The 24,257-nt window shown below is 42.4% G+C and overlaps 1 protein-coding gene across 3 annotated transcripts in view; it reads left to right on the top strand.

Moving 5' to 3' along the window:
* LOC111963820 (receptor-type tyrosine-protein phosphatase gamma-like) overlaps nucleotides 1-24,257 on the top strand; it is a 276,403-nt gene that overhangs the window by 178,271 nt on the left and 73,875 nt on the right. For all 3 annotated transcript variants that reach the window (XM_070443523.1, XM_023987365.2, XM_070443527.1), the window contains exons 3-4: nucleotides 3,737-3,916; nucleotides 7,619-7,767. In XM_070443523.1, the coding sequence (XP_070299624.1) occupies nucleotides 3,737-3,916; nucleotides 7,619-7,767 (329 nt within the window). The remainder of the gene's footprint in view (nucleotides 1-3,736; nucleotides 3,917-7,618; nucleotides 7,768-24,257) is intronic.

The following is a 24,257-nucleotide window of genomic DNA, read 5'->3' as shown; positions in this document are numbered from 1 at the left end:
ACAACTGTTCGGCTCAAACGCATTAACAAGGAAATAAATTCCACAAATTAACATTTAACAAGGCACACCTGTTAATTGAAATGCATTCCATGTGACTACCTTGTGAAGCTGGTTGAGAGAATATCACGAGTGTGCAAAGTTGTCACTTTTTTGGTTACTACATGATTCCATATGTGTTATTTCATAGTTTTGATGTCTTCACTATTATTTTACAATGTAGAAAATAGTCAAATTAAAGAAAACCCCTGGAATGAGTAGGTGTGTCCAAACTTTTGACTGGAACTGTACATTAATATTCAACGTTTATTAATTAAACAAAAAGCCTAGATTTCTGTTGTGTATATGGGTAAATAAAAAGCTTTGTAGCTTGTAATGAAAACATATATTTACCCATTGTTTAATCATGTTGTTGTTTAATTGCCATGCTGGGGAAGAAATTGCATTCAGTGGGGGAAAATAAATACATTGAACTGATGCATGCAAAATACAATTTTATACAAAAAAAGCTCTCAACATTAGTCTTACCTTTCTGTAAAGATGAGGTGGGAAAAAATACATGTAATTATTAGGTAGGATCGAGGTTGGATACATAAACATACTGCAACATTTCATGATAACCAGTGGTGGAAAAAGTACTCAATTGTTATACTTGAGTAAAAGTAAAGATACCTTAATAGAAAATAACTCAAGTAACCCAGTAAAATACTAATTGTGTAAAACTATTTGGTTTTAAATATACTTCAGTATAAAAAGTTTATGTAATTAATAAAATATCCTTAAGTATCAAAAGTAAAAGTGTAAATCATTGCAAATTCCCTATATTAAGCAAACCAGAGACAGTAGGGATGACCAGGGATGTTCTCTTGATAAGTGTGTAAATTTGGCCATTTTCCTGTCCTGCTATGCATTCAAAATGTAACTAGTGATTTTGGGTGTCAGGGAACATTTATGAAGTAAAAAGTACATTATTTTCTTTAGGAATGTAGTGAAGTTAAAGTAAAAGTTGTCAGCAATATAAATACAAAAGCACATATACTGAAAGGGACTAAAGTATTTTGACTAAAGTACTTTACACCACCGATGATGACTATGTATGTTGTTGTTGTCTATGAGGAGGGGCATCAGGATTTGAGGCTACGGGCAGAACTGTTTTCATAAAGCTACAGAAGGTTATTTACAAAATAAGTTGCCAACAAATAATAGACGTGGAAAGCTCTGAGCTAGCTTTTCATAAGGGATTACTTTCCAGAAAGGTGAACTGAAGGCAACAGCTCCGGAAAGCAGAAAACGTTTACATTTTGAATGTGTGTAATTGTGTTTCTTTGGCGCATTTTCTCTCAGAGCTTATTGTTTTATTGCTTTTTGTCGTTCATTTGTTTATATCTGGGGTGGTTATATTATTTGCCTTCCTGAAAACATGGGTTTGCATGGAATTAGGTTGTTTGTTATTTCGAAGAAAACAGAATATGTTCATAGAGGATTAGATTTGTGGTTCCACCTCGTATATTTAACTGGATCAGGGCAGAGAGAGGAATATGTCAAACCGAGACAGCCAGGGTTTTATTTACAGAAGTAGAAAATACATTACATTTCCTCTGAGCTTGCTTTCTCTCTCTACTGTATATGAACAGTATCCTGTTGAGTGGCAAGCGGCCATCTTCTGTTATTACTATGGCTGAAGTGCGAGGAGATGTTAACTACTCAAATACTTATTGTAAATACTTGCTGTGTCTGTATTGGGATATGAACGTGACCGCCCTCCTGAAGTGTCTTACCAGTCGTGCCACACGTATAGTTAGCTATTCGCTGGCGCAAGTAGGGACACTTCAGGTTGAGGAGTAAGTTTCACACATCCCCACGTGCACACTGTTCTTTAACGGTGTGAGATATTAGAGTGGCACTGGTACAGACAGACACAAGGCGATGACTGATGACTTCACTCCAGCTTGCTGATGCAGCCATTAGTGAGAAGCACAGCCCAGATACTTAGCGCCAGCCCTTCCATGGAATCCAGACCTGGCCAATAAATACACACTTCCAGGTGGTGTGTGGAATGGGGAGAAGACTATTCATCCAAATTTAACTCAATGGACAAATCTGTAGCACTTAGGTCTATTTTACTGCTTCAGCATCAAACTGGCCGGGCCTACAATTTGGCGGGTAGATTTTGGCAGGTACGATGTCTATTTCACCAGCCACGTTGGCGGGTGTTCGGGGCTCCAAATTGTGAGCCTTTCACTTGCATTTGTGAATAAAAATAGTCAAGTATGATCATATATATAGCTAAATTAATGCTACAGTGGCTTGTGGACCAAAAAGTACATTTAAGGCCCTGGAAACTGGTAACTAATTAATCTGAAAAAATGCATTACTGCTGTGAATTGCTCCTCAGTTAGTGTGTGTGTGTGTGTGTGTGTGTGTGTGTGTGTGTGTGTGTGTGTGTGTGTGTGTGTGTGTGTGTGTGTGTGTGTGTGCGCGTGTGTGTCAGACCTGGGTTCAAATACTGTACATGTGTATTTAACTATCTGGTGTTTAAAATACACAGCCCAAAAATAAATAAAAAATAGTCTAACAAATTGTATTTCAGAGTATTTTCAAATACTTAATTCAAATACTATTTGAACATTTCTGGGTTAAATGCATGGATGTGTATTTGACTCAGTCTATTTGAGTATTTTCAAATAATTTCCAAGTGTATTTCCAAAAACAAAAAAATGTAACTACTTGTCTTTTCAAATAAAATATATCTGAATACTTACTTTGAATATATGTGAAAGTAATTGAGATATTTTAAATAGTATTTGAACCCAGGTCTGGCGTGTATATGTGTGTTTGTGCATGCATACTTGCCTGCATGTGTTTGTGGGGAGTCCGACTAAGACCTGGCCGAAGCAGTAGGATATTTTAAATCTGTAATATTCATGTCATCCAGGAGAATGTCTATTGAGGAACAGACAATTGTGTCCGATTTAAATATATATATATATATATTTATATATATATATCCCACAGCATGCCATAAAGCCAGCCCTGGTCCGGAGGGCCCTGGGGGTGGTAGTAAAAAGGAAGTCACATTTTTATTTAATGAACCACTTGAAAAGTTGACTCTAACCTTTAGGGAATGGGCTCATAAATGATTAGTTAATCGAGAGAAGTGTTTGAGTCTGCCTTTGCCTGTGATCCTTTGTCTGTGGTCCTTGCAGTCTTCTGTAGTTCTATTGGTCCCATTGTAGTGGTGAACAGATCAAGAGCATCCCTGTCTGCGATAGTGGATTATTCTGTAGTAGGATCTCTGCTGTGGGGGAGAGAGAGGATTAGAAGAGCAGTCAGTGGATCAGGGAAGGTGCTGCAGGGTGGAAGTTGATTTCACTACTGGTTCTACCGTCTCTCTCAATGCAAAGTGAGAGGTGGGGGGAAACGTTTTTACTCTCTCATGTCTCCATTTGGGCAGTGTAGTAGTAAAACCAGCTGGATTTTCGATGGGCTTCATGCACATTATGGGTATCGGGACTGTGACATCTTCATAGCCAGTGTCTCAGAGTAGGAATGCTGATCTGGGATCAGAATAGCCTTTTACATCAAAATGACTGTATTAGACTGTATTAAAAATTATACTGTATGGACACTGATGGGTTGGGGACCTGAACCTAGATCAGCACTCCTACTCTGAGTACATTTTGAATACAGGCCCAGATCTTAGTGCTGAGAACTGACTCTCCCTCCTCTCTTCTTCTAGGGACCCACAGTCCTGGGGTCTGGGCCTCCTCATACCCTGAGTGTGCGGAGAGGAACCAATCACCAGTGGACATCTCAGACAAGGATGCCAAGGTGTCTCAGGAGTGCCAGGAGCTGACCCTCAACGGGTTCAACGCCGAGTCATCCAACAAGACCTCCATGAAGAACACAGGAAAGACAGGTCAGCGGGCCTTCATTCATTCAGACAGAGCAGTTTTTTTACCTACCGTAGCAGGGCGAGACAAAGATATGGGTGTTTTCCTRAATGCTCCGGTAAGAAGACAGGTCAGCATTCCTTCACTCATCCAAAACTATTGGAGTAGAACGGGCTTGGGTTTTTAATTCTTCAGCATGGTGGGCTGAGGCGCTATCCTCAAATGCTCCTTCACACTATGTGTAAGGATCAAGACGTGGGGGGGGTATGGAAGAAAAAGATCAGTCGGAGAGGAGACATAAATACACCGTTCGATCACAAGCATTTCGCTACAACCGCAATAACATCTGCTAAACACGTGTGTGTGACCAATACAATTTGATATGATGAGTSAGCGTTCGGTTATGGCTTTACAAAGTGTTAAACCCTTACACACATGGAAATTGGCCTATGTTGATAGGGCCAAATTGAAATGTTTCTAACAGAAGAACTATAAAAAGCATATTCATGACCATGGTAGCAATTGAAGGACAACACTTTGGAGATTAGGGAGTAATTATCAGATCAAAGGTGAGGACACAACAGTTCACCTGACATAAGGCTGTATCCAAACATTACATTGTTGATTTTATGTGAATTTTACACTTACTGTACTTTTCTCAGCATTTGTCAATAACAAAATCAAAAAATACTCTGGATACATTCAGTAACATCAGAATATTCATACAGAAGTTAGTAGGTGCAGGATAAGGAACAAATAATTACAAGAGTTTGAGTAAGATGTCTAACTGGTGTCTCGAAGTGGGGGGGGGYCACCTCTCCAAACTGTGTACAGTTCCTAAGTAATTTCAATGTGGATCAGGTGGGCATTATCTGAAAGCTTATTGTATTTCCAACATGGCTAGCTAAGTAATAAAATACGATCTTACAGTGTTAGGCTTTCAAAAGGCCACTTCAGACAAACATATTGTAACTTCGGTGCACATAGAATGCAGTCATGCAAGTGTGTGTTCCGCAGCAAATGTTCTCGATTCTAAGCATTGATGCTGTAAATGACATTTGTTTTTAAGTATGGAAATGTGAAGTGCGTGACTCACGGTTGCGCGGTTTGCCTGTATGACATCAAAATGGTATTTATTATTGTCCTCAATGTCTCTGCTTTCAGAGCACATTGACTCCTTTCAACCCGTATACAGGCTGACAGGGCTGTGAGTGGAAAGCGCTACACTTCACCTTGCATGATCCTGCCAACATTGTAATTAACCACAAAGGGACTAGATCTTCAAAGTTGATCCTAATCGATTTCCCTGCATGGTGCCTTGACCTACTTTGGCTTTGAGTTGCAGCTGATTGGCCAGCATCCAGAAGTCTTCAGCTAAACATTTCTTTCCCAGGCAAATGTCAAGCAAGCCTTAAGCAAATTCAGGAGGAAATGCTGGCACTGGAGACATTTGCATTGATCAAGGATTTACTTCCCGTCTTTCACAGCCTGTGATTCAAGGTCTTTTTGGCTTAGCATCTTATTCCTGCCCTGCTCAGCTCGACTGCTGAAGTGCCAAAACACAGAGAGGGCAGCATGGCTAATCAAAGTCCCAAAAGCCGGCCTCTCCTCTCCTCTGTGTGTTTTTGCATGTGTATGCATGTGTGTATGACTGTTGTCCATGACACTAGCCAGAGAAGCGGGATCAGTTTTCCGCTGTGCGCCTGTATGTTTACAGTGTGCTTGGTGGAGCTTGTGTGCTGAACCTCTTTAGCTTAACAAACCCGAGCCTGCGTTTGTACACCCAGATCCCCRCTCAGTTCTCCACGGAAGCTCTGCCCGCTACACACAGCAAGTCCCCATCTACACATTGTATTACTGTCTATCGCTTGACACTTTGCGTGTGTCATCACCCTTTCTCTCTCTACGTTCTCACACTTTTTCTTGAGTCCCATAGAGCGGCGCACAATTGGCCCAGCGTCGTCCGGGGTAGGACGTCATTGTAAATAAGAATTTGTTCTTAACTGACTTGCCTAGTTAAATAAAGGTTGAATACAATCTGTCTCACTCTCTCTATACCCCTCATTCATACTGTCCGTCTACCTCTCTCTCTCTTCTCTCGCTCTCCCTCCCTCCCCCCGTGACACTGCTGGTTCCCCCTGCTCTGTGGTGTTTATAATCAATGTGGGTTTGTTTGTCCTCATGCTCATCCCCTCACCCCTCTCTCCTCTCCTCCTCTGTTGGATTTGTGATTAAAAGAAGCCTGGCTGTAGCTGCATTTCATCTGGAGGGCCTGGCTAGGTTCAATCCTCCCTTAAATCCTAACAGACAGGGGGATCAGGGGCCTAATCTGGCTAATGATGTCAGCTGGAGAGATGTTCAAGGGTTATGGATTCATCTAAATATGCACAGAGCACACTCACTTAGCTACCACACCACAGACAGACAGGGGAAATGTCAGAGTTCTTCACACAATGGAGTTTCAGTACCTCTATTCATACAGCTTCTCTGCGTAGGAGTGTTGTTTTAGGATCACGACTCCCGTGTACACAATATTTTTCATTATGATCTAAAAGGCATAACTGATCCTAGATCAGCACTTCACTATTTGTGAATACAGGCCCAGATGTTGCGTGACTCAGGCAAACTCAGCAGGACCTCAGACGTGAATAGGAGGAGGTTAGACATCCGGGAAAACACCACAAAATGCAGCTTCAGTGTTTACACCACACACAGCCAAAGCCTTTACTTATGATTACGTTTCACAACTCCAACTCCTGAAGGGGGAATTCTTCAACAAGACCAGCTTTAACTAACTTTCAAAGCAAACTGCAAAGACATGTTTTGTCTCTGAAATGTGCAAGTRTTCTTGCATGAAGTCGTGAACCATTGGTGCTGGGGTAATTCAACTGTGGTTGATAATGTATTTAAATGTAGAATGCCCAGAGAAGGCTGTAGCCAGCAAGCTAGCCCGAGCCCTTTGATGGAACACAGATATCTCCTTGACTTGACAAAGCGTGTGTTTATTGGAGGTTGCAGGGGTTAATTGATGGCTTAAGTCTCTGGGCAAAGCTCAATTTGTCACTGTAAGTGTTCAAAGCGTTCACATTCAGCTGAGGGTTTCTAGTTGAAGAATTCGACTACAGTAACAAAGCCTTATGAAGCAATGGAGCCTATTTAACTGAGAATTAGCATGTCATCAGAGACCTTTAAGGCCAATGATGACAGCGCAGAAGGCTCTTATGTGTCCAACTCCCTGAGTCCCCTAGCTTCAAATAGGCTTCAGCCGAAAAAGACTTTCATTTAAGGAGGAAATTGAACAGAATGTACTGCTATGCACACAAGTCAAGTCGAATATAAAGTGCATTTTKCATTGGTCTCGGTCATAACAGATCTGGACAATAATCAGAATGGACAGAGGCACGTTCAAAGAGAAAGGCAAATCACAGATTGACATAAGACATTTTCCTCAACTTATCCCTCTTACTGACTGTATCTCTTCTCTGCTTTCTTTCCTCTRCTAGCCCTCTACGTGTATCTGCCTTTTAACCTCTCCTCCCCATGCCCTCTAAGGGAGTGGATCTCTATCTATCTCTCCAGCTGATGACGGCTATTGACAGCCAAGTTCTTTGAATTTTTGATTGAGGAAAAACAAGACATCAGCTTTTAATTGTGAGCGAGAGTCGCACCTATTTCTCTACCAATACCCCCAATACTCACTTGTATTTACTCTTTCACCCCTCTCTCAGTGGCTGTTCTGCTGAAGGATGACTATTTTGTACGGGGGGCAGGACTACCTGGACGCTTCAAGGCGGAGAAGATAGAGTTCCACTGGGGTCAGAGTAACGGATCAGCAGGGTCGGAACACAGCATCAACAGCAGGAGGTTCCCCGTGGAGGTAAGATCAGATGGGGACAGGGGTTGTAGGGGTTAGATCATGGACACAGGACTGGGGGTGTAGTGGTTAGATCATGGACACAGAGGACAGGGGGTGTAGGGGTTAGATCGTGGACACAGAGGACTAGGGGTGTAGGGGTTAGATCATGGACACAGGACTGGGGTTGTAGGGGTTAGATCATGGACACAGGACTGGGGGTGTAGGGGTTAGATTCATGGACACAGAGGAAGGGGTGTAGGGGTTAGATATGGTAATTAGAGGACAGGGGGTAGGGGTTAGATCATGGACGTAGAGGAGGGGTGTAGGGGTTAGATCATGGACGCAGAGAACGGGGGTGTAGGGGTTAGATCATGGACACAGAGGACAGGGGGGTGTAGGGTTAGATCATGGACACAGAGGACAGGGGGTGTAGGGGTTAGATCATGGACGCAGAGGAAAGGGTTAAGGGTTGATCATGGACGCAGAGGACAGGGGGTGTAGGGGTTAGATCATGGACGCAGAGGACAGGGGGTGTAGGGGTTAGATCATGGACACAGAGGGTGTTGAGGTTTGAGGCTAATACACTGATCCCAAAAGAGAAGGATGCATCAGTACAGGCTCTGAACCTAGAGCACAGGAGATTACTGTAAGGAGCTACTACAGCGGGATGAGTATAACCATGTAGGCCTCATGCTGAGTGGATCAGTGGATGAATGTAAGGTTCTTATTTGAGAGGGAGGCAGGAGGAAAGTGACGGAAAGACAGCCACCGATACGGTGAGAGAGCGAGACAGAGGGATACAGTGGCTGTCCTTTGCGATGCAGATAAATGCTCACCCTGATGGCAGGTGTGGGAATGTGATTAATCATTCAGACTGAGTCAGGAGGAGCCAGAAGTGGAGAGACACTTCCAGCATGTCAACTCAGTGAACGTTCCAGTACCTTAAGCACTTAGCTTTGTGGTACCATTCAGTCTACAATGTTGAAGCAGCGACCTGGTTTTGAATCAAGGTACAATACATAGTAGTGGAATGGAAGGGGAGTGCACTTTGTGCTTCTTTTATATCCCCTGTCTCATGGACCTGGGAATTGTTTCCAGCTACGTTTGTCTCTCTAGCCTAGCCATGTTCTTATAAAGCCTTCCCTCTGGCAGTCAGGGCCGTATTTATAAAGCTTATCATATAAAACCGCCCTTCCTTCCCTGTCTGTCTCTGTTGCCTAGCCCTCTTATACAGCTTCCCTGCCCCCCTTTCTTCCATACAGGCATGGTATGACTTTTGATTCTGAAAGCCTGTATAATTACAATCAGTATTTTATTTCTCCTCACATCTTTCTGTGACCAACGGYCCATTAAAGGCCACTAGATGGATGATATACAGCCATTCTAATTGAAAGCTGTGATATTAGCGGTTGTGCATATGGCTGTGTTGGATAGTGCCTGCTTTTACCTGTCGTGGTGCTGATTACGGCTGTATAACTCACTTTGATATCCGTCTGCGTAGTGGGTGGTTAAGGGGGAGGAAGGAAAGGCAGCAGGAGAAGAGATGCTGTTCCTTTCCTTTCAGATACGTATGCTGTTCCTTTCTGTTAAAATGTATAGCATACATTTACTTTATGGCTCACGTGTGACAAGGAAAAAATAAGGCCCCGTGCAGTCAGAAATGTGATTTTAAAAACAATCACAGTAATCTACTTAATTGTTACCCAGAAATTATTTGATATTGAGATAAAAGTGGCAGTATTGGACCTTTAAACTCGAGTGTCTTGAGTGTTGTTATATGTTATTTGTTCTCTTTTGAAATATACATGGTGTGTGTGTGCATGCCTGCATTGGGAAAATATGTAGAGAGAAAGTATGACAATATAAAAAACCAGAGTGAGACTTTTTGCTGGTCCAGTACCAAGCTTCATAAAACMTGACATCCTTTTGGATCATCCCCACTCATGCCTCTCTATGGCCCTGTCGCAATATACTTGTATAGTTTGACTTTACCCTCATAAACTTTACATTTATCCAGTAGTTTCCATTTTCATTTGTCTTGTGTATGGGATACGCATATTATACATTGTTCAACAAAATGCTCAGTGGCGACCTGTCATTCAGGGCAACAACAAAAAAGCCATGCGTTTTGAGCCTCACCTGTTTAGCAAATATATATATATTTTTGTGTATATATATATATATATATATATATATTCCAGGGTTTTTCTTTATTTTTACTATTTTCTACATTGTAGAATAATAGAGAAGACATCAAAACTATGAAATAACACATATGGAATCATGTAGTAACCAAAAACGTGTTAAACAAATGAAAATATATTTTATATTTGATATTCTTCAAAGTAGCCATCCTTTGCCTTGATGACATCTTTGCACACGCTTGGCATTCTCTAAACCAGCTTCATGAGGTAGTCACCTGGAATGCATTTCAATTAARAGGTGTGCCTTGTTAAAAGTACATTTGTGGAATTTCTTTCCTTAATATGTTTGAGTCAATCAGTTGTGTTGTGACAAGGTAGGGGTGGTATACAGAAGATAGCCCTATTTGGTAAAATACCAAGTTCATATTATGGCAAGAACAGGTCAAATAATCAAAGAGAAATGACAGTCCATCATTATTTTAAGACATGAAGGTCAGTCAATRCGGAAAATTTCAAGAACTTTAAAAGTTTCTTCAAGTGTGTTCACAAAAACCATCACGTGCTATGGTGAGACTGGCTCTCATGAGGACCGCCAACGGAAAGGTTACCTCTGCTGTAGAGGTTAAGTTCATTAGAGTTAACTGCACCTCAGATTGCAGCCAAAATAAATGCTTCACAYAATTCAAGTAACAGACACATTCAAGAAAATGGCGCCGACAGATAGGGCAGCCGTGTTTCTAGCTCCTAAGCAACTTTGCAGTATTTTGTTTTTTATGTGTTATTTCTTACATTATTAGCCCATAATGTTTGTGTGTTATTACATACAGCTGGGAAGAACTTTTGGATATTAGAGCGGTGGTAACTCACCAGCATTACCAGCATTACGACTTTCCCGAATCGGATCCTTTCTTTGTATCCCCCAGGGCAATTGAACTGATTCCAGAGGCTGATCCAAAACACCGCCGGTGGAGAAGAGGTATTCGTAGTGGACTTCTAGTCTGACTCAGGAGGCACGCACACCACCCAATACTTCTGCGTATATTACTCGCTAATTTTCAGTCTCTGGATAATAAAGTTGACAAGCTCAGGGCAAGGATCTCCTTCAAGAGAGACATCAGGGATTGTAACATACTTGGTTTCACGGAAACATAGCTCCCTCGGGATATACTGTCTGAGTCTGTACAGCCAGTTGGGTTCGCAGTTGATCCCCCAGACAGGAATAAATAACTCTCCGGGAAGAAGGGCGTGGGTGTATGTTTCATGATTAACTACTCATGGTGTGATTGTAATAACATACAGAAACTCAAGTCCTTTCCTAGAATACCTCACAATCAAATGCCGACCGTATTATCTCCCAAGAGAATTGTCTTCTGTTATAGTCACAGCCATGTATATTCCCCCTCAAGCCGATACCACAACGGCCCTCAAAGAACTTCACTGGACTTTATGAGAACTGGAAACCACATATCCTGAATCCGCATTTATTGTACCTGGGGATTTCAAAAAAGCAAATTTGAGGAAAACACTACCGAAGTTCAACACATTGACCATAGTACTCTTGCTGCTAAAACACTCAACCTTGCTACTCCAACTTCCAGGATGCCTACAAGACCCTCCACTGCCCTCCCTTTGGCAAATCTGATCACAACTCCATTTTGCTACTCCCTTCCTATAGGCAGAAACTCAAACAGGAAGTACCCATGCTAAGGACTATTCAACGCTGGCCTGACAAATCGGAATCCACGCTTCAAGATTGTTTTGATTACGCGGACTGGGATATGTTCCGGGTACCCTCTGAGAATACAATTTACGAATACACTGATACAGTGACTGAGTTTAGGAAGTGTTTAGGAGATGTTGTACCCACTGTGACTATTAAAACCTACCCTAATCAGAAACCGTGGATAGATGGCAGCATTTGCGCAAAACTGAAAGCACGAATCATGGCAAGGGCACTGGGAATATTGTCGAATACAAACAGTGTAGGTATTACCTCCATAAGGCAATCAAACAGGCAAAACGTCAGTATAGAGACAAAGTGAAGTCGCAATTCAACGGCTCAGGCACGAGACGCATGTGGCAGGATCTACAGACAATCACGGACTACAAAGCGAAAAACAGCCACGTCGCGGACACCGACATCTTGCTTCCGGACAAGCTAAACACCTTCTTCGCCCACTTTGAGAATAACACAGTGCCACCGACGCGGCCCGCTACCAAGGACTGTGGGCCCTGCTTCTCCATGGCCGACATGAGTAAGACATTTAAGCGTGTTAATCCTCGCACGGCTGCTTGCCCAGACGGCATCTCTAGCCGCATCCTCAGAGTATGCGCAGACCAGCTGGCTGGAGTGTTTACGGACATATTCAATCTCTCCCTATCTCAGTCTTCTGTCCCCACATGCATCAATATGTACACCATTGTTTTCTACAATGTAGAAAATAGTAAAAAATAAAGAAAAACCCTTGAATGTACACTACCGGTCAAAAAATTTAGAACACCTACTCATTCAAGGGTTTTTCTTTATTTTTACTGTTTTCTACATTGTAGAATAATAGTGAAGACATCAAAACTATTAAATAACACATATGGGATTATGTAGTAACCAAAAATATGTTAATCAAAATGTATTTTATATTTGAGATTCTTCAAATAGCCACCCTTTGCCTTGATGACAGCTTTGCACACTCTTGGTATTTGAGATTCTTCAAATTTGTGGAATTTCTTTCCTTAATGCATTTAAGCCTATCAGTTGTGTTGTGACAAGGTAGGGGGTATACAGAAGATAGCCCTATTTGGTTCAAGACCAAGTCCATATTATGCCAAGAACAGCTCAAATAAGCAAAGAGAAACGACAGTCCATCATAACTTTAAGACATGAAGGTCAGTCAATACGGAACATTTCAATAACTTTGAAAGTTTCTTAAAGTGCAGTCGCAAAAACCATCAAACGCTATGATGAAACCGGCTCTCATGAGGACCACCACAGGAATGGAAGACCCAGAGTTACCTCTGCTGCAGAGGATAAGTTCATTAGAGTTACCAGCCTCAGAAATTGCAGTCCAAATAAATGCTTCACAGAGTTCAAGTAACAGACACATCTCAACATCTGTTCAGAGGAGACTGTGTGAATCAGGCCTTCATGGTTGAATTGCTGSAAAGAAACCACTACTAAAGGACACCAATAAGAATAAGAGACTTGCTTGGGCCAAGAAACATGAGCAATGTAGATTAGACCGGTGGAAATCTGTCCTTTGGTCTGGAGTCCAAATTGGAGATTTTTGGTTCCAACCGCTGTCTTTTTGAGACGCGGTTTGGGTGAACGGATGATCTCCACATGTGTATTTCCCACCGTAAAGCATGGAGGAGGAGGTGTTCTGGTGTGGGGGTGCTTTGCTGGTGACAGTGTCTGTGATTTATTTCAAGCAGAACACCAGTTTTCAGCTGTGCTAACATAATTGCAAATGGGTTTTCTTTCAAAAACAAGGACATTTCTATGTGACCCCAAACTTTTGAACAGTGAAGGATTTATATATATAATATATATAAAGGTGTTGACTGTTTTGCATGTTATTTTGGCATTAATACCTGTCACATATCAGTTTGCAAATATATAAAAAATATATATATTTAATACATTTGCTTGTCTCTTTTTTGCTTTCCTGAGTAAGGTAGCTCCCAAATGCAGGTGTTTCAGCCTAGCTCACTGCTTTCTGTGGTGGTGGGGCAACCAGCAGAAAATATGGAGCGTAAGGGTTGGTAATGTTCTCTAGTTGCGCCATGATTGGCTCAGTGTTCTGTCACTCACGGGGACACTCCGTCACTGCAAAATCTACGGGGAGTGCTTGAAAATTCTAGCCCCTTGGGTTCTGCCATAGATTTAGATTAGAAGTGCCCATCCAAGAAGGCTCAAGGTCATTACCTACAGATAAAATTACATAAAATCACATTATATCTATCGTAGATTTTATTGGACTGATCATGTCAACATCATACTTTCAAAATCTTAGCTAGCAAGCTAGACAAGCAGTCATCATAAATCTAGTCGACAATCTACTGGCAAATCCTTTTCAAACCTTGTCGTATGAAGATAAATTATAGATACAACGGTGCTCATCGGCCATTGGACATAAACATTCCACAACAAGTTGGAAATRGGAAATTCAGCAATGAGTGGTTTGGAAGGAATCAGTGGCTAACTGCAATCATTGCAAAGCAATCACTAGTCTGCTATTCAGTGGAGAGGGTGTGTTGTCCAAGTCTGGATTTAAGGGTCTCTTTTACAAACTTAAAAGGATAAACATTCACATGCAACACCATGGGCCAGAAAAAGTTGAATACATTGGCCATGCTCTCAATCCAGCATGACTTCTGCCACATTCAAAACAAAAACAAAAAGAAACTCTAAACTGTGATATCTCGCAAACACTCGTCCCTCTGTGGAAAAAGTTTGAAACGTGTGGTGTAGATCTTTGAGTCCTTCTATTTTCTCATCACCTTAGTCACCGGATATCACAAATACCCTGTGGTATCCCGGGAGGTCTTCCCCGAGGGTTGGTGATAGATGGGAGGTATGAGCCCCTCTGGCTCCCTCTGTTMGAAGTACACGGGGTGGGCACCCGGACGCTGTTGGCCCCAAGTAGAGGTAATTAGTGGAGAGTGCCAACCAGCCGTGCAGGCCACATGAAGGGAGCATTGTGGCACACCGCGAGTAAGATAAAGAGAGAGGCAAGAGAGCCTACAGAGAGGAACGAAGCTCCCGGAGGCACGGAGCCAAATATAAGAAGGACCGAGCCAACCCAAAGTTATTTGTTGTTATGTTTATTTTGTTGCCTAGTAAAGTTGTTTTTTCTGACTAGAACCTCCCTACCTCTGTACATCTCTGCATGCCCAACCCAACACCCCACGGTTTATCACATATGGTGGAGAATGTGGGCAACTCAGTAGCTTTGGGTGCCATGGGGTCGAGCGTACAGAGATTACCATGGAGGAACTGGTTGCTCAATTTTTCCTCAGCCAGCAGAAGCAACAGGCTCTCCAGGAGCTAGCGCTGGAGGAGCAGCGCTAACAACACCTCAGACTGGTAGCGGAGGTAGCCCAGCTGAAGGGTGACATGGCTCAGGAGTCTAGCCCAAATCAGTTTCTGGTCAAGCTAATGGATAAATATGACATGGAGATGTATTTATGTACCTTTGAGAGGACGGCGCAGAGGGAAGGATGGCCCAAGCCTAAGTGGGCCAGCCTTTTGGCACCCTACCTCTCCGGGCAGGCCCAGAATACCTACTTCGACTTGAACACCGACCAGGCAGCGAATTATGAGGGACTCAAACGTGAGATCCTGAGCCGGTAAGGATTCAGCCTCACACGCCTGGTCCAAGACTGGGCCTTTGACTCCACCATCTCCCACCGCTCTCAGATGAGCGACCTGATGCGCCTTACCAACGGCTGGCTACTGACCGACGTACTGTCCCTCTCTATAATCATTAAGGTCGTCCTGGATCGGTACCTTCGGGCCCTCCCCTCCGAGATGAAGAAGGCGGCGAGCATGCAGAACAACCAGAGCCTGGAGGAATTGCTGACCGCGGTGGAAATCCACCAGAACACCCAGGACCTGCCGAGAAGCAGACGCAGAGAGGGTGAAGAAAAGTCTCTTTGTCCATCAATGCACGCTCAACCCCAAACCCCACGGTTTACCAAAACCCCTAGATATAGCCTCGTAGTATGTCTTACTCCTGTCTATCACTTGAGAACAGAACTTCAGACAGTTATCTTGTTTATTGTTGTTTTTCTCAGAAAAGGGGCTGCTGTTTGCATGTCCTCCATCTTATCAAGTGTGTTCACTCACCGGCTTCCCTCTGAGCTATAGACTGGTGGAGTCTCCTCAACACAATGTCTAAGGAAAACCCAAATTAATAGAATGGCTTTGGAGGAAATGGAGTGAGTGTGCGATTCATTTCACTGTTGTGCCCCATTGGACACGGAACAAATAAACAAAGAACCCAGCTAAAATTAAGCCTGAACAAACAGTATGTTTGAATGTTAGAGCTCGGAAGGGGTCTCTTGGGTCTGGGTGATTGCGAATGTGCTACACAGCTTCTGCCTCTGTATCTTGTACTTCACAATGCAAAAACCCAGAAGATACAGTTGTGTATGAGGATTTAACTTCAGACTCACTCACTTCAAAGTCTGTACCCAATGTACTGTAGCTATGCTCTATCTGGGCAGAGCGGGCGGATAACTTTGAAGTGAGTGTATTTTCAGACTGAYTTCAATCAGTGTCTTATTGGAATGATAAATGATAAACGGATCGGAAAGGGAAGGGGGGATGACCTCTCATCCTCTGTGTGTGTGTGTGTGTGACTTGTCTTCCTCCAGAAGTTGTATTGTTTCGCATGGAGCACTTAGCCCAGATGGGGCTGGCTGGGGTTTTGGCAGCAGGGATTTGAGGTCCTGTTTAGCATGCAGCACTCAGCCCAGATAGTGTTGGCTGGGGTTCAGGCAGCAGGGATTGAGATACAGTAAGTGACACCATAGGGAAATGACCCCTGACCTCAGAGCTTGGCACACCGAGAGGCAGTGAGGAAGTGCAATAGCAGTGTAATAAAGAGGAGGGAACTACCTGCGGAAGTGTCACTACCTGCGGAAGCATGACTATGTACACGCACCTACTCAAACTCGTGCCAACACACACACGCTTGCATGCACTCGTGCATGCTTGCACACACACACACAATTCACTGAAGTGAATTCAGTAGGAAAGCATGACTTTTTCCAAGAACTGTTACAAAGCCCCAAGACTTCTGTTACTCTCTATGGAGCACTGAATGTACATTACATTTTTTTTTTATTATCCAGTCTAAAAGCTTTGGGTCATTTAGTGTTTAGTGCATATTTGTCATTCAATGGAAAATGTTCATTAACTGCACATTTTTCATGTTTGAGAATGGATAGAGTGGTTGAATCAGTGGGGAACAGTGGGGAACCGTGAAAGCCTTATAGAATTGTAAGAAATGTGTTTTGTTTTTATGAAATTGTCTAATTCATCTTTTTTATKTTTTTTATGAAATTCTGATTTCATCTCTTCAGTTTGTGTTGGAAAGAGAAGGGTAATACTTAAGAAAATCAGGATTTTTCTTTGGCGGTCTCTAGGTAGTTGTCCCACGCTAGTACGTAGATGTGTTGTAGTAGTGTGACAATGGTGACGGTGGTAGTGAGCGTAGGTTGACGCATAATGTATAATTCTTGTGAAATTCATATCTATAGGCTACATTGAGATTTTTTTTCATTATATTTTATCTACCGTTATTTCATAAGCCTAAGCTTTAGGGCCTAACTGTACTCGTGCCAAATACACACCAATTGCCAAACGCTTTTGGGAACTTGGGCAGAAAAGGTTAACATCAATCCACTGGAGCAAAAAGGACATTGTCACCCACGTGTAAGACAGCGTATTCCAGTTCCTGCCAATACCCAGCAACTTCGCACAGCCATTAAAGAGGAGTGGGACAACATTCCACAGTCAGCAATCAACAGCCTGATCAACTCTATGCTAAGGAGATGTGCCGCACTACATGAGGCAAAGCGTGGTCTCACCAGATACTGACCACGCCCGAACCTTTTTTCCTAAGGTATTTGCAGTGGCGATTTTAGCATGTACATTTTGGTGGGGCAACAAAAAAAAGTGGTATGCATGCCAGCAAAGCCTCTACACAATGTAACACTAAACAATACATTAATTGCACTATAACAGTGACAAATGATGCCCACAAACGGCCTACATAAAGCTGTCCCAACAGCAGTCACAACATTTTACCACTGCTACACCTGGCTATCAGTGGAGCCTTGTCTGACAGCTAAACAGTTAATTCATTCTCATTTACTGCCTTTTAAAAAAKCATGGCTGATATGGCTGACATGCTTAAACAAATGTGGTTTCTACTGACAATTGAGATGTACAAACTATGGCATAAGGGGGTGACAAGCAGATGACAATACGTAATTTCGATTAAGACATTTTTACTTTTTAGGGATAGGGGGCAGCATTTTCACTTTGGATGAATAGCGTGCCCAGAGTGAACTGCCTCCTACTCTGTCCCAGATGCTAATATATGCATATTATTATTACTATTGGATAGAAAACACTCTGAAGTTTCTAAAACTGTTTGAATAATGTCTGTGAGTATAACAGAACTCATATGGCAGGCAAGAACCTGAGAAAAAATTCAAACAGGAAGTGGGAATTCTGAGGCTGGTCGATTTTCAACTCATCGCCTATTGAAATCCCAGTGGGATATGGATCTGTTTGCACTTCCTACGGCTTCCACTAGATGTCAACAGTCTGTAGAACCTTGAATGAAGCCTCTGCTGTGATGTTGAGCCGGATGGGAGCTGTTTGAGTCAGTGGTCTGGCTGAGAGCCAGGTCCTGGTCAAGCGCATTCCACATGATATCGACTTGCATTCCATTACTTCTATAGACACAAAGGAATTCTCCGGTTGGAACGTTATTGAATATTTATGATAACAACATCCTAAAAATTGATTCTATACAAGTTTATTCGACCTGTAATATAACTTTTTGAAGTTTTCATCCGACGTTCGCCTGGACCTGCACGAGCGTTTGGATATGTGTACTAAACGTGCTAACAAAAGTAGCTACTTGGACATAAATAATGGACATTATCGAACAAAACAATAATTTATTGTGGAACTAGGATTCCTGGGAGTGCATTCTGATGAAGATCATCAAAGGCAAGGGAATATTTATAATGTAATTTCATATTTCTGTTGACTCCAACATGGCGGAGAAATGTTGTTTCTATCTGAGCGCCGTCTCAGATTATTGCATAGTTTGGTTTTTCCGTAAAAAGAAATTGAAATCTGACACAGCGGTTGCATTAAGAACAAGTGTATCTTTAATTCTATGTAAAACATGAATCTTTCATCAAAGTTTATGATGAGTATTTCTGTTATTTGATGTGGCTCTCTGCAATTTCTCCGGATATTTTGGAGGCATTTCTGAACATGGCGCCAATGTAAACTGAGATTTGTGGATATAAATATGCACATTATCGAACAAAACATACATGTATTGTGTAACATGATGTCCTATGAGTGTCATCTGATGAAGATCATCAAAGGTTAGTGATTKATTTTATCTCTATTTCTGCTTTTTGTGACTCCTATCTTTGGCTGGGAAAATGGCTGTGTGTTTTTTGGACTTGGCGGTGATCAAACATAATCATATGTTGTGTTTTCGCTGTAAAGCATTTTTTAAATCGGACACGATGGGTAGATTAACAAGATGTTTATCTTTCATTGGCTGTATTGGACTTGTTAATGTGTGAAAGTTACATATTTAAAAAAAWATATGCCTTTTCAGCYGAATGTTGTCGAGGGGTTCCGCTAGCGGAACGTGTGTCCTAGAAAGGTTAATGAGCGAGCTAGGACYGATGTAGTCAATATAACCATTTTTTTTAGCACTTCTTTAWTATACAGTGACAGAATTCAGAACATGGGCCATTCTTACTGTGTTCTCCCTGTATACCAAGTCAGAACCGTAGGATAAATAAAGGAGGCATAAAAGCAGACAATGAAACCTCTTACTATATTAGATGATGACATTTTCAAAAATATGTTATAGATTACATGTGCAGCACTACRGAGTCAGAACAGTAACGTTAGMTGAAATTWAGAGGTAAAAATAMAKCAAATTATTAGGGTGAGGCACATGGGCTACTATCATCTTACTACACAACATTCACATAGTATTACTTTCTTAGCTACAGTATACARATCTCCCTGGCATWTTACATAATTTATGCAGCAGCATACAATACATTTTTGGACTTACCTTYMTCTGCTGTGCTCACTTGAACAGGAAGTTGGCACGGCAGTCCTTCCTAGGAASATTTTGTCATCAAAGTCTGACATTCTCTGGATTTGGATTCTCTGGATTCAAAGCAACTGGGATCTCGGGAAAAAACAAGGTCAAATCATGATGACGTCATTGATCTTCAGGTTGTAGCTCTAGAAAGAGGTCAGATTTACAATTCCGAGTTGGATGACTGTTCAAAACGTATCTTCCCAGTCGGAGCTCGTTTATTCCCAATTTRCCAGTTGTCTTGAACTCACTGAAGTCAAGTTTTCGCAGTTCCGAGTTAATTTGTTTTGAGCGCGGCACAAATCATTCTTCATTGACAACATGGCCGATGTTGAATGTTTATKATTTTWWACTTAGAAAAGAGCCCCTTAATTCCAGATTTGGGGCCACACAGCCACTCCACTGAGTAGCAGGTTAGTGATTGCTTTGCAATGCTTGCAGTTAGCAACTGTCACTGATTCCTTCCAAACCACTCATTGTTGAATTTGCGATTTCAACTTGTTGTGTAATGTTTATATCCAATGGCCGATGAGCATGTCCAATGGCCGATGATCAATAGGGTTTATCTATAATTTTTCTTCATTATTTATCTTCATATGACAAGGATTAAAAATAATTAGCCAGTAGATTATCGACTTCATTCATGATGATGACTGCTAGCTAAGATTTTGAAAGTATGATGTTGACTTTATCAGTCCAATCAAAGCTTCTGTACATATAATGTSATTTGATGTCATTTTTTTCTGTGGCCAATGACCTTGAGCCTTCTTGGATGGGTACTTCTAATGTAACTTTATGGCAGCAAGGCGGGACTGAGACAGGTAATGGCGGACTGAACGTAGTTATGTAGAGCACCTCAAGATAAAAAAGTAATATTCAATATCGGCAAGTTAGACTAAATATTAGCACTACACAATCTGGTGGGTGATAACCTTCAATCTGGATAATAACACAAAACAAATCTTAAAACTAGAGACATTTATCGACAAATATTACGAAAACAAGCAACACCCAAACATGACGGAGAGTAAGACAGGGYAACRGATTTCAAAACAAAAACGTGACTCTTCTACAGACACAGACAATTTAATATTTTCACCACCGGGAATGGTAAAGGACGAAACCGATCTGTTAAAATCAATAAATGACAAACTGGGTATACTTGAATTAGTCAGTAAGGATATAAAAGAGTTGAAGGCAAGCCTCGAGATGAGTGATGAAAAAGCTGCGACATTGGAGAAGGAAACACACAAGCTAAAAGGGACAGTCAATAAGATTGAAACCGAAGTGAATGAACTTAAAAAGGAGAACATCGTTGTGAGAGAAGCCTTACTTGACATACAGACTATATCCATGAGAGGGCATCTGGTACTTACAGGTATCCAAGAGAAAGAAGGAGAAGTTCCTGAATCTGTAGTTAGAGAGTTCCTCCTTACAGCGCTTCAGATTCCAGGCGAAGCTATCGATAAAATCCAACTCGAACGTGTACACCGCTTCGGACAGAGAGGGCAAAGGTATGACTTCCCAATCGTTGCCAAATTTGCCTCCTTTAAAGATAAAATAATGGTTAAAAGCCTGGGTAAAAGACTTGCTGGGACCAAAATTGGCAGGAATGACCAGTTCCAGAAGGAAATTGCAGAACAGCGTAAAGTTCTGTATCCAACTTTAAAGGAAAATAGATTAAAAGGGAAACGAGTAGTTCTCGTTGTCAATAAACTATATCTTGATAACCGGTTGTTCAAAGACACAAATACTATTCCATGGTTATTTTAAAATTACAAAGTTCTTATCGACCGGCCAACTAACTGTTAACTTGTTAGCATCGGCCTGCTAACTGTCTGAATCGCAGTGTCCCCAGTCAGCCCAACCACTCACTGGACCCATATGTTCACTTGGCTACGCATGCCTCTCTCTAATATCAATATGCCTCATCCATTACTGTCCTGGTTAGTGATTACTGTCTTATTTCACTGTAGAGCCTCTAGCCCTGCTCAATATGCCTTAACCAACCATGTTGTTCCACCTCCTACATATGCGATGACATCACTTGGTTTAAACATCTCTAGAGACTATGTCTCTCTCATCATTACTCAATGCCTAGGTTTACCTCCAATGTACTCACATCCTACCTTACCTTTGTCTGTACACTATGCCTTGAATCTATGCTATCGTGCCCAGAAACCTGCTCCTTTTACTCTCTGTTCCGAACGTGCTAGACGACCAGTTCGTATAGCATTTAGCCATACCCTTATCCTACTTCTCCTCTGTTCCTRTGGTGATGTAGAGGTTAATCCAGGTCCTGCAGAGCCTAGGTCCACTCCRACTCCCCAGGTGCTCTCATTTGTTGACTTCTGGAACCGTAAAATCCTTGGTTTCATGCATGTTAWCATTAGAAGCCTACTCCCTAKATTTGTTTTACTCACTGCTTTAGCACACTCTGCCAACCCGGATGTCTTAGCCGTGTCTGAATCCTGGCTTAGGAAAACCACCAAAAACCCTGAAATCTCCATCGCTAACTATAACATTTTCCGCCAAGATAGAACTGCCAAAGGGGGCGGTGTTGCAATCTACTGCAGAGATAGCCTGCAGAGTTCTGTATTACTATCCAAGTCTGTACCCAAACAATTCGAGCTTCTACTTCTAAAAATGCACCTTTCCAGAAACAAGTCTCTCACTGTTGCCGCTTGCTATAGATCTCCCTCTGCCCCCAGCTGTGCCCTCGATACCATATGTGAATTGATTGCCCCCCATCTATCTTCTGAGCTCTTGCTACTAGGTGACCTAAACTGGGACATGCTTAACACCCCGTCCATCCTACAATCTAAGCTTGATGCCCTCAATCTCACACAAGTTATCAGAGAACCGACAAGGTACAACTCCAAATCAGTAAACACGGGCACCCTCATAGATGTTATCCTAACTAACACGCCCTCCAAATACACCTCTGCTGTTTTCAATCAAGATCTCAGCGATCACTGCCTCATTGCCTGCATCCGTAATGGGTCTGCAACCAAACGACCACCCCTAATCACTGTCAAACATTGACCTCATCCCATCAGTAGATGATGCCTGGCTATTCTTTAAAAGTGCCTTCCTCAGCATCTTAAATAAGCATGCCCCATTCAAAAAATGTAGAACTAGAAATAGATATAGTCCATGGTTCACTCCAGACCTGTCTGCCCTTGACCAGCACAAAAACATCATGTGGCATTCTGCATTAGCATCGAATAGCCCCCGTGATATGCAACTTTTCAGGGAAGTTAGGAACAAAGGAGCCGTCCAGAGTAGTGATGCTGACGGACGAGCAGGTTCGGGCAGTGATCGGTTGAATAGCATGCATTTAGTTTTACTTGCGTTTAAGAGTAGTTGGAGGCCACCAGGAAGGAGAGTTGTATGGCATTGAAGCTCATCTGGAGGTTAGTTAACACAGTGTCCAAAGAAGGGCCAGAAGTATACAGAATGGTGTCGTCTGCGTAGAGGTTTATCAGAGAATCACCAGCAGCAAGAGCAACATCATTGATGTATACAGCAGAAGAGAGTGGGCCCAAGGATTGAACCCTGTGGCACCCCAATAAGAGACTGCCAGAGGGCCGGACAACAGGCCTCCGATTTGACACACTGAACTCTATCAGAGAAGTAGGTGTAAACCAGGTGAGGCAATCATTTGAGAGACTAAGGCTGTCGAGTCTGCCAATAAGAATGTGGTGATTGACTGAGTCGAAAGCCTTTGCCAGGTCGATGAATACGGCTGCACAGTAATGTCTCTTATCGATGGCGGTTATGATGTCGTTTAGGACCTTGAGCGTGGCTGAGGTGCACCCATGACCAGCTCTGAACCAGATTGCATAGCGAAGAAGTTACGGTGGGATTCGAAATGGTCAGTAATCTGTTTGTTAACTTGGCTTTCGAAGACCATGAAGAAGACAGGGTAGGATAGGTATAGGTCTGTAGCAGTTTGTGTCTAGAGTGTCACCCCCTTTGAAGAGGGGGATGACCGCGGCAGCTTTCCAATCTTTTGGAATCTTAGACGATACGAAAGAGGTTGAACAGTCTAGTAATAGGGGGGCAACAATTTCGGCAGATCATTTTAGAAAGAGAGGGTCCAGATTGTCTAGCCCGGCTGATTTGTAGGGATCCAGATTTTGCAGCTCTTTCAGAACATCAGCTATCTTGATTTGGGTGAAGGAGAAATGGTGGGGGTTTTGGCGGGTTGCTGTGGAGTGTGCCGGGCAGTTGACCGGGGTAGGGGTAGCCAGGTGGAAAGCATGGCCAGCCGTAGAGAAATGCTTATTGAAATTCTCAATTATAGTTGATTTATCGTGGTGACAGTGTTTCCTACCCTCAGAGCAGTTGGCAGCTGGAGGAGGTGCTCTTATTCTCCATAGACTTTACAGTTTCCCAGAACTTTTTTGAGTTAGAAATTTGCATCCTGTAGTACTATTTGAAAAAGCTAGCCTAGCTTTCCTAACTGCCTGTGTATATTTGT

Source organism: Salvelinus sp. IW2-2015, linkage group LG1 (genome assembly GCF_002910315.2).
Source record: "Salvelinus sp. IW2-2015 linkage group LG1, ASM291031v2, whole genome shotgun sequence".
NCBI lineage: Eukaryota > Metazoa > Chordata > Actinopteri > Salmoniformes > Salmonidae > Salvelinus > Salvelinus sp. IW2-2015.
The sequence above is the reverse complement of the archived record's forward strand: the minus strand, read 5'-3'. Positions and strand labels throughout refer to the sequence as shown.